This window comes from Meleagris gallopavo, chromosome 6, assembly GCF_905368555.1.
Source record: "Meleagris gallopavo chromosome 6, MGAL_WU_HG_1.1, whole genome shotgun sequence".
NCBI classification, from domain to species: Eukaryota; Metazoa; Chordata; class Aves; order Galliformes; family Phasianidae; genus Meleagris; species Meleagris gallopavo.
The window spans coordinates 87,899-108,728 of NC_139409.1; the positions used below are offsets into that span (position 1 = coordinate 87,899).

A 20,830-nucleotide genomic window follows, 5' to 3' on the forward strand; every position below is an offset into this window, starting at 1 on the left:
AAAAGTGCAGAAATAATGGGACCGGAACATTACGTGGTTTAAATCTCCAACACCTCCTGCAAATGACAAAAATCAAAACTGCACTGAAACTCTTCGCAGATTCTGGAGCAAACTCCAGAGAAGTGGAGAGAAGTGGAACATACACCAGCAGCAGCCCCAAAGGCTTTCTGCTAAATAGCAAAAACAAACAACGTGGCAAAACCCCAACAACTTGGCTCTAAAAAGTTTTCCACGAATCTGTTACAAAAAGAGATTTACCTGCTTTCTATCCTACAAACCTGTCAAGAAAGGAAAATTACACCTTCTTGGCCCTTTTTTGCCATGAAACATGGGGCTCAATCAATCCCAGAATGGGACCCAACATTCTAGAAAAGTCTGCCTGAAAAACTGGGAGAGTTTTTCAGGGAATGGGAAATGACAGGGAGGTGGGAATGAACCAGGGGAAAACACTGAAAACATTATCTGGAGTGACAGTACGGCAGAAGAAACAGAAACTTCCCTGAGTACTTAACACACACTGGTGTAAACTGGACTCACAATAGTAGTGATAATTGCTAGAAATTAAAAATTGAAATTAAGAATGGGGAGGGAGGAACTGCTTCCTTCTGTGATTTATGGCATTGACTTTTAGAAAACAAACTATTCTTCTTTGATTATCCCTGGAAACTGGTTAGTGACTGAAGTTTAACTTCATCATCCAGCTGTGGCAATTTCTCAGGTTGTATCTCTCCCGTTTATGTGAGGGCTAGGCGTTCTTGTGTGCAGTTTCCTGGAGGATCTCCTGGGAGGTGCCCTGGAATGCACATTTTTGCTAGTGCATGGGCAAGGCCTTCATGACGCACATGCATCTCATGCTGCACCCACACACATTCCTTCTATATTTAATCTTGTTGAACCTTAATACATTAATTCTCTCAGGACTTGCGTCCTTTCCAGATGCATCCAAGACATACGCATTCTCAAGTCTGGCTTGCTGACCCAAGGCGTATACAGTAGAGAGAGTAGGGCTCCCGAAGCACTGATCTTAGGAAATCATGTTTTACCTAAAACTGGATATGATGACACCACTAGAACACTGTATGATCCTATATGTACCCATAAGAATCTTGCAAAAGGCAGTCAAACCTCCCTGATTGCACCCTATCAGGATCCAGCTCACGCCTCAGAACACAAGTATGATAAGGTCTAATAAGTTGCAGAAAGAAACAAGAAAAATATTATTTAAGACAGAATGTAATCAGCACTGTACAAAGCACACATATAATTGAAAGAAAGGTCCTTAAAAAAAAAAAACAAAAAACTCCTCAGATTGTAGAAAAATTCCCATGGGTATCTCTCTCCTTAAACGCAGCAATGCCTACTAATTGCAAGTTTCATGACCACTCATCTGAGTGACCATAACACAAGTATTCACATTACCAACAAAAAAATCTCTTGTCTCTTGTTTACAAACCAATTTGTTAGCCAGTCAGAAATTAGAGAAACTATAGAGAACAGATAACAAATTATACAATAATTGCACTGTATTAGAAAAGAACTGATCGTTAACTTTATGGGCTAAATGTGATGGCCAGCTCTATAGCCTGATATACCCACAAGGTGAAAGCATTCCATCAGCAGAAACAGGCTTTCGTAAAGGTCGTTATCTTTAGAGACCATTCCTAAACAAAGTATGGAGTAAAATTTACCTTTTTTATTCCTGCTTAGAGAAACTGACACTATACAAATCTTCTGGTTTGTCTCATTCAATCTTAAAGCTCTTACTTATTACTAAATAAAGATTTTCTTCCTCAATTTTTTCCCCACCCTTCCTTTCTGGAATACTCACCTCCTAGTTCGGTTCTGAGTAGCTTGCTGCTGCTGCTGCACTTGCTGCTGCACCTGCTGTTGTTGGACCTGCTGTGGTGCGGTACGTTTTCTCGTTGTTTCCATCACAGTCTGGGGCATCCCAGGTCTCACCGAGGGGCTTCCAACATATGGAGGGCCTGGGGGACCCATGGGAGCCCCCTGATGGGGCATTCGAGCTCCTGATGGCATCCCAGGTCGCTAGGGAAGAAGCAAAACAGAAAAAAAGAGACAGTTTGGTCCCTGCTTCTCCAGCTGCAATAATATTTGTACACAGTCACACTCTAGCTCCCGCAAGTTCCCCATTTTTACCAACCTTACATATAAGCAGCAACACAGAGAACAAGAGATCTGAATTGGAACTGCCTGGACATCATAAAGCAGAACACAGTGATAATGGAGACGGGAAACAGAGATGAAGAATACTGGATATGGGAAAGCACTCAGTGGTCAGTAACGTTCAGGCCAGCCTACAGCAGACAGCTCTACCTTCTCACCAAAGCTGGCATGGCATGCAACACACAGTTCAAATAGGTGCAGTCCACATGCTAATCAAAGCAAAAGCAAAGTGACTTCTACAGCACTCCAGATTTTGAATGGATCAACTGATTGCTGTGATCAGTAGGGACACTGTAGCACGCAGAGCTGAACTATGGAAGCACTGCAGTAAAGCATTTTCCATTGAAAGCCTTTGCCTCCACTATGCTGGAGAGCTTCACAAGTTTATGATATGACAAGAACCCTTTAAGGAAAGGTCATGTCTCTGATCAAGAAGAAAAAGAAAGTGATACTTTGTCAGCAGCCCCTGCAGGTATTCTGAAATCCAGACATTTATGTTGACTTCAGCATGCTCTGGAATTTCTCTTTAGGTGAGACTACAAACTTAATGCTGAACAAGGCAGTCAGCAAAGTTGATGCCACACTAAGGTTTATATTCCTCAAGGAAAAACACAGTTAAAACAACTGTTTCCTCAATACAGGAAAGATTTTAGTTTCTCTCTACGAAGAATGAAAATATTTATTGGAGATCTTTACCTATCTGTGAAAATACACAATGCACACACACGATATACATTTGAACCAAGATATAAATAAAAACTATCATACACAGAAGTCAGTTGAAATTGCAAGTGTAAAATCCTACATGTGACAAGGAATAACTGCAATATCAGCACAGGATGAAGGTCAAGCTGCTGGAAAGAAACTCAACAGAGAAGGACCTGGGGGTCGTGGTGGCCAACAGTCAACCAGTGGTTGCCCACAGGCTGATTACGGGCCAGCAGTGTGTGCTGGTGGCCAAGGAGGCCAATGGGACCCTGGGATGCACTGCAGAGAGTGTGGCCAGCAGGGTGAGGGAGGTGATCCTCCCCTCTGCTCTGCCCTGGGGGGCACATCTGGAGCAGTGCACCAGTGCTGGGCTGCCCAGTTCCAGGCAGGCGGGAACTACTGGAGAAAGCCCAGTGGGGGATGCGAGGTGGTGGGGCCTGGAGCACCTCCTGACGGGGCAGGCTGAGAGCCCTGGGCTGTGCACGTGGAGGAGAGAAGGCTGGGGGATCTGAGCGGTGCTGATGGAGATCTGAAGGGAAAGGCAGGGGAGGGGGCCGGGCTCTGTCGGGCGGTGCTCAACGCCAGGACGAGGAGCAGCGGCACAGACTGCAGCCCAGGGAGTTCCGTCTGAACGTGAGGAGGAGTTTCTGTGCTGTGAGGGTGGCACAGCCCTGGAACGGAGCGCAGAGAGGTGGGGGAGTCTCCTCCGGAGATGCCAAAGCCCCCTGGATGCTGTGCAACTGCTGTAGGGAACTGCTGTGGGGGGATGGAGTGGGGCGGCTCCAGAGGTGCCCCCCAAGCCCCGCAGCTCTGGGATTATGCGATTCTGCAAACCCTCTGGAGCACAGGAAGTTCCGCACAAATGTCAGAAATTCTTCACAGTGGGGATGACGGAGCACTGGAACAGGCTGCCCAGGGAGGCTGTGGAGTCTCCTCTGGAGATACTCAAGGCCTGCCTGGACACCTGCCTGTGCAACCTGGTCTGGGGAGCCAGCTCTGGCAGGGGGGTTGGACTGGATAATCTCTAGAGGTCCCTTCCAGCCCCTACAATTCTGTGAATCTGTGTGATTCTCTCTACAGATTCTTTTAATGAAACTATCAGGCCATAGCATCTATTATGGATAAATAATTGGTTATAGAATATTAATGAGGTAAAAGTAAATTATGACGATAATCTTAAGCGGACATTTTCAAGAGCTCTGCAAAATCATGAGCAGCCTGGAGAGGGCAGATGGAGACTGACTGTTCACTGTCCCATCTGGTGCATAAACCATAGCCAGCAGAGGAACCTACAAGGAGTCAGGTTCATAGACAAAATGGGGTGGTCTGACACAGTGGGTACTGAGTCTGTGGAACAACTTTTCAAAGAGATGTTAAAGACACAGAAAATATTTTTTGCTTAGAAACTTCTCTGAGGTATCAACAGTTGAAGACTGAAAAAATATGTGGGAAAAGTGGTCACTAACGTGGGATGTGTGCACCCCAAGGGGTAGAGGGGGATGCAGGAAGAAAAGAGTTTTTTTATTAAAAATATTTTTTTAATTGAGATTATTTCATCTTTGTCTCGTTTCTTTTTTAATCTCTGTTCATAATAGTAATGATAGGAATGCAAGACCAAAAGAGTTGGAGACTGCTGCTTTGTACAGCGCCCTGTCACTGCCTACTGGAGCCATCTGCTACAGCTGCTGTTAGACGTAGCATTGCAGGCCCAGGGGAACCTTTTCTGAGCCAGAAAAGCTGCTCTTATGTTATGCTCCAACTTACATTTCACAGTAAAAAAGAACCTATTATGGCTGCAAAGCCTAAGCAACAGTGCTTAGCTGCATCTCCAAATTAGCAACCCACATCCTCCGTAGTTCCCAAAGCCCCAGCTCAGTGCCCTCCCGGGTCATTACATGTCTTAGATATTCCTTGTGCCTGGATGCCTGAAGGAAAAGGAAGGAAGAAAGAAGGGGAATGATCACTAAAGAACCAGAGCTATAATTGGTTTGGACAGAGAGGGAAGGTTGAGGGAGGAGAGAGCAGCACAGCCAGCCAAGCAGGCTTCAGCAAGTATTCACATAGGGGACTGAGTATGGGTATGGCCACTGAGAACAGGAGCAGCAGGAGGCAGCAAACAGGCAAAATGGAGGCTCTGTGCAGAGCTGAAAACATTTTCTCTCATAAAAACTGAACTACGAAGACTGGTGGAACACAGCAGCCCGCCCCTTTCCCACTTTCTGACCCAGGCAAATGCAGTAGAAACAAATGGCCCAGAACACGCTTCACACTTGAGCTTGTATTTAAGATCTTTCCGTTGTCTATCAATCTACAAACTGTGGCCTTCTTCCAAAGAACCGGGCCTGCTGTTGCCTGCTGATCATCCTGGGACATTTGACAGTCATTCAGAAGAGTGAAGGTCCTGGCACGGCCATCTTGTGTTTCATTCCCCACAGAGATGGACTGGCCATGTGGATCTCATTGCAGGCCCACTGTTCTGATTCCACATAGAACACCTTAAAAACTGGAGAATGAGGTCAGCAAGCCAGGCTGATCTAAGTCTGACATCTTTGAATTTCTTTCTGTTTCCTTTGTTAAATATTAAAACACTGAAAGCCAGCTCTAGCAAGTGCTGCAACATTGCAGACAGCTCATCTGATCTCAGCCCTCACGTGCCTCACTCCTTCCCTTCACTTCTTGTACGCTCGTATCCTACATCACATGTAGATAAAATATTCCTGCACTATTCCTGCAACTGCCATCTCCCCACCGAAAACCTATCAGGCACCCAACAGACATGGAAATGCTTTCTCTATTTAAGTCTTTGTAGAAGGAGTACTTTATCTTACCTAAAGGCTTGCTTTGCTCTCAAACATATGCGCAAGAGAAGGCAATAGCAGACAACACATTGAATTTTTCACAATACTGACATAAAAAAAAGTTGCCATAATACTAAAGAGTATTACAGTATACTATTACATTTACAAAGAGATCTGTGAAGTACCACTGGCTGTGGATAAGGATCTGTCTCTGCCTCTGCCCTCGTCCTCATGTTGCCAAGCTGTATTCCATCATATATGGAAAGTCACGGCTGTCAGGTGAAATCCCTGGTGACTTCCCTCCCATTTTTAAGGAAGGGATAAAGAAAGATATGGGGAACTACAGGCCAGTGAACTTCATGTCAGTGCTTGGGAAGATCATGGAGCACACGCTCCTGGAAGCTACATTAAGGGACATGCAAGACAAGGAGATGATCCACAATAGCCAGCATGGCTTCACCAAGGGCAGATTAGGCTTGACCAGTCTGGTGGCCTTCTATGATGATAGGGTAGCATCAGTGGACAAAGGAAGGGCAACTGATGTCATCTCCCAGGACTTCTGCAATGCTTTTGATACGGCTCAACACCACATTCTTATCTCTAAATTGGAGAGAGAGGATTTGAAGGGTTGACTATTTAGTGGATAAAGAATTATTTGGATGCAACTGCAGCCAGAGGGTTGTGGTCAATGGCTCCAGGTGGAGGCCAGTGATGAGCAGGTGTCTCTCTCTTGGGATTGGTGTTCTCAGAATCACAGAATCCTTACAGTTGGGAGGGACCTTTAAAGGCCATCTACTCCAACTCCCCTGCAATGCACAGGACACCACAGCTGGATCCTGGGGTGGACCTTTTTGTGTCCATGTCTCTCCCGTACTGAGGACCCCACATCTGGACGCAGCGCTCCAGGTGGGGCCTCGCAGTGCAGAGCAGAGGGGCAGGATCACCTCCCCGGACCTGCTGGCCACGCTTCCTTCGATGCAGCCCAGGATACAGTTGGCTTTTGGGGCTGAGGACGCATTGCTGGCTCATGTCCAGCTTCCCATCCACCAGTACCCCCAGGTCTTTTTCAGCAGGGCTGTGCTCAATCCCTTCATTCCCCAGCTTGCATTGGCAGTGAGAGCTGCCTCAACCCAGGTGCAAGATTTTGTATTTGCATTTGTTGAACTTGTGAGGTTCACCTGGGCCAGCTGATCAAGTTAATCTAGGTTCCTCTGGTGCATCAACTGCACCCCACATACTGGTGTCAGCAGCAAGCTTGCTGAGAGTGCACTTGACCCTACTGTCAGTGTCATTGATGAAGACACTAAAGAGTATCAGTCCCAGCACTGACCCCTGGGGGACACCACTCATCTTCAATATCTTTATCAATGACATAGATGCTGGGATTGAGGGCACCCTCAGCAAGTCTGCAGATGACACTAAGCTGAGTGGTGCAGCTGAAACACAGAAGGAAGGGAGGATACCATCCGAAGAGACATGGAGGCGTTCAAGGCCAGAATGCATGGGGCCCTTGCTGACAACACATCCCACATCACGGGTTTGGACGCAGATGATCTTTAGGGGCCCTTCCAACCTAAGCCATTCTTGATGTGAACTTCTTTCTGATATAAGAAATGAGACAACAGTGGAGAGGTGCTTTTCTGTGAACTTCTACTGCAAAAGCTTTTCTCAAGCAACATCAACATCACAGTAGCCAAAATGATGATGTAGATAAAAAGAGGGCTGCTGTCTGAAAATCGCAGAGAGAGGACAAAAACATGGAGAACTGATAGGTACGAGGAAAAGGAAGTGCCAGGAAAAGCAAAGGCACCTACAGAAGATTTGGAAAGGGGCTAAAGAGAGAGTTGGAGTCACTGCAGTGCAATACAGCACCGAGCCATCCGTACAGGATCTTACAGTTCTGAAAAGCAAATGCTGTCCACCTTGGTACCACGTAAGAGGATTCTGATGGCAAGCAGGAACAACTACAGGCCTCATGTTAACAAACAAATTGATACATTTTCACAAGAGCAACAAAAATCCCAGAGTAGTTTGGAAGCTAAAAATAGGAGCTACCTTGGCTAGGCAACCTTTCTTTCCAACATAACATTACAGCAGCTGCTAATTTATTTAAGGTACAAGCAAGAAGATGATGCCTCGAGCTAAGAACAGGTCACTAGGAGTGTACCCAACAGCTAAGAAATTTAGCTAAGGTTATAGTGTCTCATGGCAACAGAATTGTGACTGCACAAATGGCTTCCCAACAGAGAATGCCCTACTGAATGTTTCCAAATGGACTCATATACCAAAAGAGGTTGTGGACAGCTTCTCCCCTGCCCTACTATAATTACAGATATGACCTCACGTGGGTTCCTGTTTTTAATATCTACAAATCTTTTACAAATTCAGTAAGCAAAACATCTATATTTTCATTCTTATTGCTCACTGCCATATTCACCTTCCATTTCCCAAAAGCACTCACATCCTAGAAATTGTGTCCAAGTGTTCCACAGCTGTGACTTCCAAGTTCCATCTATTTTGAGAAATGTGCACAACAATCCAAAAAATCTTTAACTTAAAAAATACTACATTTTCAGAACTGTGAGTTGTAACTTAAGACAAAGGTCAGTGAACATCTATTTCATGCATGCCCATCCAGAGCTCAGAACAACTAGATATCAAACCTCAAACAAAGCACTTGGATACAAACAGTTCAAAAACAAACAAAAAACCAGCCTTTGGAATTGAAACCAGCAAACCCGATGTACTGCCTGTGAGCTCAATCAGCTTGCTACTTTTAATAAATCAGATCGCATCCACTGCAGTGATCTAATGTGCTATGGAATGGATTTGGTGTGAGGAACAACAGCCAGAATATGCCTTTTCAGACTGTAAAAGGAGCGGTTCAGGGAGGGGACAGAGTGCAGAGCTCTGCAACGTCATGGAGGAGGAGGAGATTCATCAAGTCCTCACTGCCTCTTCCCTTACAAGAACCAGACAGCAGCTAACAGCTGTTAGCATAAGGCATGTCTTTATGTAAGATAAGCTGCAAAAGCTTCCTGACAGAGAACACTGTGCCTGCAAGACGCTTATGTGCGTTCAAGAAAATACCAGCAAACTACTCCCCATACACAAAATTCGCAGAGGTACCAAATATGCCGTATCTCTCTGGGTCAGAAAACGCCAGAGCTACGAAGTGCAGAGCATTTGGAAGAAGTACTGCTAATTTTTTGCCTTGCAGCTTCCATGCAGTCTTCTGCTACTCCCCGGGAGCCTGGGCACGCAGGGCTCAACGACCCGGTGTGACTGGATTCGTGTCTCTAGAGCTTCTTTTGGAAGAAAACAGAAGAGCAACTCAAACATCTCACACACGGGACGCATCTCTGTACCGCCACTTATCAGCATATTGAACTTTTTGCAACGGACAACGTGAATATTTTTAACAAGCTCATTTTGCAAAACCTCATTAACTACTTATTAAAAACATATCAAGAATTAGGATGATTTGATTTTCTTAATTACGTGTGAACTTTCCTGCACCTAGCTCGGAGCGAGGAAGAGACCAGCCCTCTGCTCCCGCCGGCAGCTTGCTCATGCTTTTCAATGCTGTGCAACGTTCTTACTCTACCAGGCTTCTGCGAGTACCCTCCCAAACAAATGCTGAATTCCCCAGGCTGCCTTAAGCTCAGCCCAAACATCTCCTTGTTTAATAAAACAGGAAATGCATATGCAGTAAACCAGTGACTGTGTTCCAGAAGTTGTGCTCTGACAACATCCTAGCACAGAGCACCCTGTAGTAGACAAGTGGAACAAAGTGTTCAAAAATGACTGTTCATGAAGCTCTTTCCTACCCCTTCTAGAGTTTAGGCACTGACAAGATAGTATTTAATCCGTGATAATAAAAAAACTGCTGAGATATTTTTCAGTAGCAAAATGTGTTGTTTTTTTTTCAGACCTAATATTCTCCTCATATCACTACTTCTGTAGTGATTTCTTCAGCTGAAAGAAACAATTACTTTTATCTACTTAAAATAAATCATTCAATTTGGGGAAAACACCTCTAGTTCTCCCCATTATAACAGAATAAACACCATTTTGATGCCAAACTGAAATATGAATCCTTGAGGTCATCCAGTCCTTCCTTTTCTCGATAAAGCATCACCAAAGCCTCCATCATCTCTGACAGACATTTACTCCTTTAACCAGTTTCTAACAGCCTCCAGTAACGGAGACTTTGCAGCCTTCCTAATCAATCTCCATCCCAAGGTACTACGGAAAGAAACACAGACGTACTTCCTGCGAAGCCCAATCATGGCCAGCTTCCCAACCTCTTATTGATGAAGTCTTCACAGCCCTCCCACTGTCACTGCCATCTGGGTCACTCCTCCTTTTGCTTATTTGTCATGCAAACAATCAACATGAAAAAAATATATCTTCTTCTAAGTGTATTCCAACCAATTTACAACATCTTCTGCACCACCTCCCTGTCCCACTTCTTAATGAAGTTAATATTTAATTTGCTTTCTTAGTAGCAGTGGCTGCTGCCACATAGTAGGCAGCCTGCAAAGACATCTGAGTCTTCCTCCTGGATGGTCACAGCTCATTTAAACCCTGCAGTGTATGGGGAGATGCAAAATTTATTTATGAAATTCATTGCTCACCCCTTTTTCCATAACTTTACTAAATATTAAACACACCATATACGTCCTTGGGACATCAGACATGTCTTTTAACCTATTTTTACTTATTTAATTTCTGTATTAAGTATTTGTTTACATCATGGCATGCTTTGAGACCTTTCTTTCACTGTATTAAATGCCATTTCATGTAAAACAGCTCCTCAACTTGCTGTCAAACTCTATGACCAGATTTGAGAGGTGAACAACCACACAGTAAGAATGGAGATCAAAAAAGGAGTCACACAAGTGATGTATGGGTTTGTATACATTAACAGCAGGTATAATGATTATTAAAGTGTAGAGATTAGCAGGAACCATAAGGAAACACTTATTAGCAGAAAACAAATGTGTATAAGGACTTATGTTAAGAGGAAGAGCTACCCAAGCACAACACAGAGAGCAAAGAACTAGATCCCTACACAAAGAAGGTGATATGCACTGAGAAGTATATGGTAAATACAGAAAAGACCCAATAGCCGAGAAACAGACATGGACTTCTATAGGCACAGCTTGTGTACAAAATTCAAAAAGATTTGTTTTGGAAGGAAGACAAAGTGGGAACAGAAAAAGGACAGGGAAACAGATTTAAAAGGGTCAGAACAACCACACAAGAAAACGAACCCCTCAGCTGCCTCCCGTGTGAAGATAACACTGCAAAGGCCTCAGTACAAGAACCAAAGAGGAGAGGATTTCTGCAATTGAGTCGCAAAAGGACGTAAGTGTGGGCAAGAGCTTTGACAGAACACACGGATCTTCCCAAGGCTATACATGAAGACACCTACTGAGAAAGAAAGGAGGAAAAAAAAGACGGAGGACAAAGATAACATCCAGTGAAGGGATGCAGACAACAGGGAGGCTGATGCAGAGTCTACAGGACAGAAGAAACCGAGGAGCAGCCCGCAGGAAGATTAATAATTTGGTTTGGGTCAGAAGGGTTGAAAACAAGTAGATAGCCAGAGGGAGATATCATAATGGCAGCCCGAAATGTCCAAAACACACAATAAAAAACATATAAGCATGCAGGTGGTCATTAAAGCTGTATCTATCCATAAAAGTTCTGGAAACAGAGCAGAGGGGGAAAAAATGACAGTGAAGGATGATGAAGCCTGTGAAAAAAACCCTCTTCCCACAGATACAGTGTGTAAGGCCCTGATCAACAGACCAGGAGTCAGAGAAACCTAACGATAACTGACAGAAATGTGGTTTTTGAAAAGAACTGCTCAGCAGAGGGGTCACAAATTACTCCGGCAGGATGAAGTATCACACCTGAGGCTTCTGACTGCTAACAGCTCTGACACTGCAGAGGGATCCTATCTGAGTGACATAAAAGGAAGAAGATACCTTCTGAGCCGGCAGCATGGCGAAGAACAAAGGCAAGATGGAACACACAAGAGCAAAGGGCGAAGTGACCTTAGCAAAGGAATTTATGTTTTCAGAAAGATCAAATAAACCCAAAATCTAACAGCTCTCAGTAAATACATTCTATCCCTGTTTATATACCCCTATTTTTGAAAAATGAGACAATAACAATAATAATACCTGTAATAATCAAAACAGATAATCTTGCTAAAGAGAGAATAAAAAACATAATTTGAAGAGGAGATTTTCCCTGACGCAGGGGCATAGCCTGATTTCAAGGCATTCTGGAAAAGTTTGCTCTTCAACTTGAATTTTGAAGGAATTGGTTCAGACGCAGACACGCTGAGCGCTGATGAGACTGCAGTGCGTGCGCCCAGGGGAGCGACCTGCTCCTGTGTGTGATAGGACACAAACAGATAAACGAAGCTGAAACTTTGGGTCTTTTGTAAGCAATGGAAGACTGACTACCTCAACCTGTTTTGATCAAAACGAACCTGAGATCAGGAAGAAACTAGAAGTGAAGAACAAGCATGGAAGCAAAAGCATAACCAAAGGAAACCATCAAGGAGGGATGCAGAGGGTCCTACAAGAGGAGCTCGGGCAAGGAATGCCGGACAAGAAACTGTTCCCACTGACGGGCAGTGGAAAGGTAACAAACAGACAGATGCAGGTACTCAGGCGGTGCAGACACCAAGTGAGACGCGGCTGGTGGCAAAACAGTCCGTGCAAACAAGTCAGACTTCTGTAGCATCCAAACAAGTAATGGAAACAAGTTCTGCTGCATTAATTCTGGTATGAATTAACACTGCTCATGCATAAGAGGCTAGCAGGCTCCTTTCACATCACACGGAAAGAAGCAGATTCATTCAACTATCTTAGCAACTCCTCGCGATACCAAAGGAAGAGCAGCGCTGTGCCGATAGAAACCCTGGAAAAGGAAACAGCCTCCCATGTGCACAGCCCTTCCAGGGTGTCCGTGGGCCGCCCAGCTACAGCCACCCTGAGCCAGACCATCTGAATGAACTCGCGTGTCCATAGCACAGCTACTGCCACAGATCTGCACACCTGCTTCTGTCCTATCTGCCCATCTAGCAACAGACTGCTGATGTACATCGGCACCACACCGCCTGCTCACTGCTCTCAAAGAACAGAATGCCATCTAAAAGTCCTTCACCCTGCAAGCTCATCGCAGCCAGGCTCAGCAGGACACAAGCTAGATCCAATACATTTGGAGCAAGCCTGAGTTATGGAGACAACCCAGAGGCCTGCATTGAGCTCCCGAGATTCCTTTGTACAGGAACGCCCAGCAGATGTCTTCAGAAAGGTGTCACAGAAGGTGCCAGAATGCTCAAGAGAGAAAACACACAGGGACTGTCTCCATCTGAACATCGGCATTTCCTGGGTCTTATTTCGTCAAAAGTGCATCAACAGAAGGAATCCAAATGCTATAAATGGTGGTCGCTTCCAACCATCAGTCATTTAAAGAACATCATTTCTACAGGCAGCAAAACAAGGTTAGCATATCCCCTTAAATGGAGATCAAAGACCTGATTCCTTAAACAAAAGCTGGTGATTTTTTAAAGACCTGAGCGATTCCTTTAATTAAGCGCGGCAACCTGACGTTCCCTCGTGGGTGAGCGCCCATCGACTGGCACAGATCTGCAGCGCTAATCTCTCCGAGCCCCTGAAAGTCACCTGTTAAGTAGCCAGAGGATACATCAGAGCCAAGGCTGGAGACGAGAACCAGAGGCAGCGGCACACGGCTGCATCGGACCAGCATCAGAATTGCTTTTCAAAACACAAGTTTGCTTACAGAACAAAGTGTCCTACAAGCCCGTTTGGGTCAGACCCGGTGCAGATCCCGCACCGTGACGAGGCTCAGAAGCATGCTATTCACCAAGCATGGAGAATCAAAGCAGCAATCACAGCACGCAACCCCCCAGACAAAGCCTTATAGCAACGGATCGGTCACATCGTGCGCTCCGGCAGCCCCGCGGCTCTCGGGCGAGGCGGGGAGCGGCGCCCCACGAGGCGCTGCAGGGGCCGCTGCAGCCCGGCGCAGCCTCCGCTCTCCACTCATCCCTCGATTCGGAGCCAGCCAGCTCGCTAACTTTCCCGACTCACCACCCCATGGACCAGAAACTCAAAAAGTTTGCTTTTCGTAGCTTTGCGAGCCCCTCCTGTAACTTCGTCTGTAGCCATCGGGGTCTGCTCAGCCTCTCTCACTCTCTCTCTTCCTCTTTCTTTCCCTTTTCTGCCTTTTTCTCCAACTCTCCCCTCTGAGTCCTGCTGGGCTCTCACACTTCTAATAGCGCGGAGTGGGGAGGGGGCCCCTTCAGGGCCTTCCTGACGGCCCACTCGCGCTCGGCCTCAGCTGCTGCATTCCTCCACTGATAAGCCAGAAATAGTTTGCGCCGCCGGGCTCTGCGTGTTTACTCTGCGGGGACAGAAAATCCCGCTTTTTAAACCTCTCTGTCCAAACACCCGAGATAAGCGGGAGGCAATTTGAAAACACGTCCCGGCCTTTCGCAGCAGAGCTGCAGCCGCTCCTCCTGGGCGCAGGGGATGGTAAATTCTGGGGCGAGGGGGAGGGGGCGGCCTCGGCGGCGGCTCCAGCCCGGCTCCGGGGCACTTTTCCCATTCGGACACGCAGCGGGCGAGCGCTGAGAAACAATGGCGCCCCCCGTCCGCAGCGCTCCGCCCGCGCCGCGCTCCAGGCCCCGTCCCCGGGGGCGCCGGCAGCGCGCAAACATTCGCTGGCGGCGATTCCAGCGCGAGGCTGAGAACGGCCCCTTCGGCGAGCAGAGGCGGCGGGAGGCGGAGAGCCAGAAGCGGGCAGGGAGAGCGCGGGGGCGAAGGGATGGCGGGCCGGCGAGGAGCGGGGGCGGCGGGCAGCATGGCGGCGGCCCCGCCCGGAGCGATCCGTCCGGGCGCTCCGGCCCCGCTCCGGCGGATCCATTAGAGAGCCGCGTGATCGACGGCCGCAGGCGCCGCGAACTCCGCAGCTGCCGTTAGGCAGCCGCAGCTCGCGGCTCCTCGGACAGAGCCCCGCGCAGCACCCCGAGACCCCGCGGGCCCAGCTGGGGGAAGGGGCCCTCCGTGATGGAGCGCGGCGATGACCTCTCCGCGATGCAGGGCGGCAGTGCCGCCTCCCATGACGGCACGGCGGCGTGGCCGTGGGGCTCAGCTCACCGCAGTGTGTGCGGCTGGCGGGGGGCTGCTATCTCCCGTTCGTGTGATACAGTGACAGAGACGTTGCCAGGCTACGAGAGGGGTTTGTTCTGTTTCTCTCCTTGAGATTCTTGTCTACGGACTCTGAATTTTCTGGCAAGGCTGCAAATAGAAGGGAATCGGGCTGAATTGAATAAAATCGCTGCCCTCGCCCAGTGGTTAAAAAAAAGCACAGGAAAGACACTGAATCGGCCGGCAGCAAAGAGCAGACCATGGAGATCACACGGCATGGTGCGTGCAGGGACCAAGGAACAGCCTCTGCTGATGTTCAAGGTGACCCCAGCCCAGGCAGAGCCGCGCGGGATACCGCAGGAATTACAGCGTTTGGGCGTGCGGGCGCTGTTATCAACGCCCTCCCCCTTCCGCTCCCTCAGACACACCCAGCACATCAGCACAGCCTCGTTCGGGGTACGGGACACAAACTGCTGCGGCTCCGGCCAACCCGAACCGACCGCACGTGGGATCTGGAACCGAGCTGCTGTGTCAGCATGGCGGCGGCGCCCCGCGCCTGCCAGGCTCGGGTCCCAAAAGCACGCGGTGACACCGGCTCCCGTCTCGTGAGCCCTTTTGTGCTCCCGGCAGACGACACGCCTTCTCTTTGAGGACTGCGCTGCGCAGGGACGCAGCGGTTCCCCCGCAGCATCGCTGCTGACACAAAGCCCGTCGCTATTCCCACTCCTAACGGGAGCCGCGACCCCACCCTCATTCCGCGGCACGGCGCCGAACGGCGCTCGAGCACAGCGCGGCTCTCTGCGGAAGGCTCTGGGCAAACGCCCGCTAGAAGCGGCGACGGCTTCGGAGCCGCGGCACCGCCCGCAAAGGGCACAGCGGTCGTCGGACGGAGCCCGCGGCCTCCTCAGCTCGGGCCCGGCGCTCTCAGGGCGCGGCTCTGGCGCGGCGCGCGGTCCCCCCTCGAGTCCCCCCGCGCTCCGCCGCCAGCACCGCCGGCACCGAGTGGCCACGGCGCGCCCGGCACGGGCAGGGCGTGCGCCAGCCGCGAGCCCGGATGGGCGGCGGGCCGGGTCCGGGCCGAGACCCTCCAGGTCCGCGCCGAGCCCCAGCAGACCGCGGCCGGACCGATCGCGGGCCTCGGGCGGCGGTGCGCGTGCCCGAAGCGGCTCCGTGAAGGTCAGCCGCGGCCTCGCGGGGACGCGCGGGCGGGGGCGGCGATAGGGAACGGCCTTAACCCTTTCCACGCCGCGCCCAGCAGCGCCCCGGGGCTGCGACGCCGTGCGGGGACGGCCGAGGAGCCGCGGGGCGGCGCGGTTGGGGCGCGCGCCCGTCCGAGCCGTCGCGATGGCGGCCGCGGGGCCCCGCGATTCGTTTCCATCGTCGCCAGCGCCGCACGATGGGCGGCGGGGGCTGCAGCACCGCGGCAGCGCTCGGGGTGGGGTTTTGTTCGTGTTTTTGATCCGCTACGGATAAAGCGACGCGAGCAGCTGCTCCTGGCTCAGCCGGCAGCCGGCTACATCCTGCAGCACCGGGATAGGGTGGGAAACGTCACCGGATTTCAAGTGACTACAACCGAATAAGTATCGTCCTGTGTCTGGATGTTCTTAGCAGCTCTATAGCGAGAGTTACAAAGAGAACATCGGGTAAGCAGGTCGGCCGCCTGAAAATGAGGGAGCTGCAGACACGCTGTAGCCGTGCACGTAACGAGACTTCAGTGGCAACAATCCCATACTGGTAGCACTCAGCCCTTACTCAGTACAACTGTAGCTCACAGAGTCCTATAGGAAGCAGTATAACTCGTTTTCTTTTTTTTTTTTTTTTTCTTTTTTCCAAGTGGAAGCCACGGTACAAATGGATGGAACTGACTCGCCCAAGATCACCTCGCTGAGAATTACATTTAATTCCCGAGATTCTTCCACTCCCCACAATATTGTGAAGGAAGACTTGTGTAAAATGCACTTACATAACAAATGAATGAAGGTTACAGTGTGAGCATGTCTTCTCCCCAAAGAAAAACTATACAGTTTTATCTGATTATTTTTTTTTCCTATTTCCCCCCTGTATTTTCTTTCAGAAGTGTAGAAAATAAATGTTATTTGCTGCAGCTCCCTGCCACGCCTGGCCCTGATGGCAGTGGCACAGACAGACCCTGCAGTGCTTGTGTTCCTTCACACATTCTTGGGCAGTGGGCGCACAGTGGGACCTCCTTCCATCCTTCCACTGCTCCCTTCAGCTTCACTTGGTGCTATGTCCTTAACTCAGGTTTCAAAGAAAGCTGACATATGTCCTCCTTATCTGGGCTGCAGGAAGCCATCTTTTCTCCCTCCAATTTGCTTAGTTTGTTTTTACTTCTTTGCTATTTTAAACTACGCTGGTCAGGCTAAAAAAGCAGAAACACGAGCCGTGGGAGGGGAGGAATACGTTTGCAGCTCCATTCGATTTTTCAATCAATAGTAGTTAAAGAAATACATCAAGGTTGCTCTAAAAGGGCCTGGTTTCTCTCACCCGGTTTTCACTGAGGTCAGCAGGGTTCAGAAATTTAAAGCATAGATCATAGAACATCCAGGCTTGGAAGGGACCACGGGGTCACCGAGTCCAACCCCCAAAACAGAAGCACCCACAAATCGGCCCCCGTGTCTGACAGCACTGCCCAGAGGCTCCACGAGCTCCGGCAGCTCAGGGCTGTACCTGCTGCCCCGGGGAGCTGCTCCATGCCCACCGCCCTCTGGGCACGGCCTTTCCCCCACCCCCACCCGGCCCTCCCATGACAGCTCCACGCCGTTCCTCGGCCCTGTGGCTGTCGCAGAGAGCAGAGCTCAGCGCTGCCCGTTCGCTCCCTGTGAGGAGCTGCAGGGCCACAGGGGCTGTAGGACAGCCACCAAGAGCTTCAGGCTGCCATGAAGAGCTGCGGGCTGCTATGAGGGAGCTGTGGACCATCACAAGGAGCTGCAAGATGCCGTGAGGCCTATCCTCAGTCTCCTCTAGGCTGAACAAACCAAAGGACTTCAGCTGCTCTTCTCATGTCTTCCTCCTGGACCCTTCCCCATCTTCGTAGCCCTCTTTTGGATGCTAACAGTTTTATGTCCCTTTGGTACTGTGACGCCCAAAATCATACACAGTACTCAATGTCAGGCCGCACCAGTGCACTGTACAGCAGGAGAATCATTGCTCTCAGCTGGCCGGCAAGGCCGTGCTTGATGCACCTCCGGGTACAGCTGGCCTTCCTGGCTACCCAGGCACACTGTTGGCTCCTGTTCAATTTGCTGTCAAACAAAGCCCCCAAATCTCCTTCACTGGGGCTGCGACCCAGCATCTCATCTCCCGTATTCTCATCAGTTTTGGAATTTGTGCAGTACTGCATAAAAAAAGAGTCAAAATATCCTGAGATGGAGCTTCTGCATATTCTAAACAAAAGGTAACCTGTTCCTCAGTTCAGAATTATTCAATATTCTCATTAACAATATAGATAATGAACTAGAGAGCATGCTGATTAAATTTCCTAGCAAGATATGGTTTGCAGTGCTCACAGATATGCTGTGAGAGAGAATCAGAACTAAAATCCCAAAAAGCTGGGGATGTTTGAAAGAGCAGGACATAATGCAATCAGAAAGAGCACAGGCTTTTAGACCAAGTCATGAATCAACAACTGCATAAAGAGAGAAAACTGATGGTAGTATTTTGGTTGGGCTTTTTGTTTGTTTTTTGCTTCTTTTTTCAGAAAAAAATGTATATTTGGTGATATAACATCATAAGCTGAATATGAATTAATAGTACTATGCTAACACCAGGTAAACAGACACACACACATAAAACCAGGTGAGCACGAACAACGAGTACTGCCCCACTGCTCTCATCCCCTTGGTGCAACAAAAGCTGTGACAATGGCACTCCAGATTCTTATCTGTCTCCACTTTTTGTGTACACTTTCTCCACATCCATTCTCTCCCAGCTCAAGATTTCCCTGAGGCTGCAAAATTAAATTTTGCAAGTATTGGAACCCTTTTGAAGTAATCTTTCTGCTGTGCTACACACTGTTAGCATCTCAACCAAACTATTCTTTGCAGTTTGGGGCTCCATGTGTGAAAGAAAATATGTGTGGGAGAAATGAAGATGGTTCACAGAAAACAATTGTGATAAGAGCTGTAAAGCCTAAGGAGGGAAAGAGAAGAGAACCACAAGGCTGCTGCAAATATGGAGAAGAGCTACTCTGCATATTCATAGTGCAAGAAGTAACAGATTGAAATTTCTCCCAGGAAGATTCAGATATTAAAGAAGACTACAGCAGTAAAAGTCGAAATGTTCTGAGATTTTTTTTCCATCAGGGATGGATTCAGACTCAAAGACAGTAGATTTAGGTTGGATACAAGGAAAAAATCTTTTACAGTGAGGGTAGTGAGGCACTGGCACAGGTTGCCCAGAGATGTGGTTGATGCCCTGTCCCTGGAGACTTTCATGTTGAGGCTGGATGAGGCCCTGAGCAACCTGATCTAGCTGTGGTGTCCCTGTGCAGTGCAGGGAGTTGGACTAGATGGCCTTCAGAGGTCCATCCCAACTCTAAGGATTCTAGGATTCTATGACCTCCATAAGGTCGTCAGGAAGATGTCAGACAAGCATCTGCTTCGAGTGATGCAGCTGGTGTTGATTCTGACATGGAGCAGGAGAGGTGATGAGCCGATTCCCAATGGTTCCTTTTGCCCTATTTGCCTCCATAAACTGCATGGAATTTTGATACAGCTATCTCTATCCAGAGTGGTTCCCCTTGACCAGCTTCACAGGTCTGCTTCAAAACAAGTGTAAGGTGATCAAAAAGGGTCCTTTAAAATTTCAATTTTAGAAAAAGAATACGTATCTGACTGCTGCCAGTTCCCCTTGACACTTACCAGGTTTTATACTGTGGCCTTTCGTATTTTCCTTCACCTTCAACTACCACTCTACATAACCGTCTATAGATACATCACTTCATGTTACACATTTACATTGGGTTTTCAAATCTATTTGCAATGAAGAAATCCTACGAGCAATTTGTAGCAAGCATAAAGAAAGAAAAGGCTTGAAATAGAGGCAATAAAGAGTAAGTAAAGGCATAGAAAAATGTTTGTCTTTCTCCAGAATTTCCAAACATAGCTGCAGAGGTAAGGAAGGAGATAATTAAAAGCATATGTCCTGATTATCTTAAAAGTAATCACAGACAACAGCAGGGATGCCAGAAGGTGGAGAAAAAGATCCATAATACTTCAGGATCTACATCTACTGCCTCCTGGAGAAAAAAAGAAAAAGGCAGTATTTTATGGGACTTGATTGGAGTGGTGGGTTGGGGTGTGTTTGGCAGCAGCACCATGAAGGATTCACCCACATTCACAAATGGACCGAATACAGAGGAGGGAACTGTTGGACCAGTGAGGCTGGTGCTGTATAATCAACAGCAGCCATGTCATATAGGATCTTTTCAGACATACATTTACTGCATTGCACATTAAGCCTTGGCCTTGTTGGAAGCTGCTAAAAAAAAAAAAAAGTTATCTGAATGTCTTATTTTAAGTTTATCTGGATATTTGTCATTCGTTCTTTCATCAACTTTGCCTTTCTTTAAGTCTAACATTTCTGGTTTGGGGCATTTAGGGACAGCAATCACAGCCCACGCTAAGTCACCCTTTGCCAGGCTAAACAAGTGAGACCCGTACTTGCTCTCTTTAAACAGAAATGTCCATTTCTATCATTTCATCAAGTTTTCTTAAATAAGTCCTGGTTAATCTATCTAGAACATGGGTAAGCAGGACTGCACCTATATTCTCAAAGGCATTGATATTTCTCACCAGCAGAACCCTCTATCACATTTTCCAGGATTAACAACCACTTTCCACAATGTTATGACAGTGACAGCTCCAAATTCTGCTGCAGTACAGTTCAGCAATACACAGAGTTGTTTGTCTCACTGCCATT

At 48.1% G+C, this 20,830-nt stretch overlaps 2 protein-coding genes and 1 long non-coding RNA gene across 6 annotated transcripts in view; 2 read left to right on the forward strand and 1 right to left on the reverse strand.

Annotated features, from left to right (window-relative positions):
- The window catches only part of SMARCD3 (SWI/SNF related BAF chromatin remodeling complex subunit D3), a 59,930-nt gene extending 45,886 nt beyond the window's left edge, over positions 1–14,044 (reverse strand). Inside the window, exons 1-2 of one of the 4 annotated variants that reach the window (XM_010707772.4) lie at positions 13,832–14,044; positions 1,829–2,046 (exon numbers count right to left, since the gene is read on the reverse strand). In XM_010707772.4, coding sequence (XP_010706074.1) covers positions 1,829–2,046; positions 13,832–13,909 — 296 coding nt within the window. In that variant the 5' untranslated portion in view covers positions 13,910–14,044. Of the gene's footprint in view, positions 1–1,828; positions 2,047–2,161; positions 5,105–8,151; positions 12,254–13,402; positions 13,550–13,831 lie in introns of those variants that run through there. The other 3 variants (XM_031552587.2, XM_085226757.1, XM_010707774.4) reach the window with 3 other exon arrangements.
- Positions 14,045–14,154: 110 nt separating this feature from the next.
- Positions 14,155–17,037, forward strand: LOC109366242 (uncharacterized). Its single transcript, XR_014884058.1, has 2 exons — positions 14,155–14,275; positions 16,725–17,037. It is a non-coding gene; the product is annotated as an uncharacterized LOC109366242 (long non-coding RNA).
- On the forward strand, positions 14,837–17,037 carry LOC146544033 (uncharacterized). The gene is made up of 2 exons (XM_085226333.1): positions 14,837–14,981; positions 15,542–17,037. Exons 1-2 carry the CDS (start codon positions 14,837–14,839, stop codon positions 16,468–16,470), a joined length of 1,074 nt encoding a protein of 357 aa, XP_085082459.1. The 3' UTR covers positions 16,471–17,037.
- Positions 17,038–20,830: the final 3,793 nt, after the last annotated feature.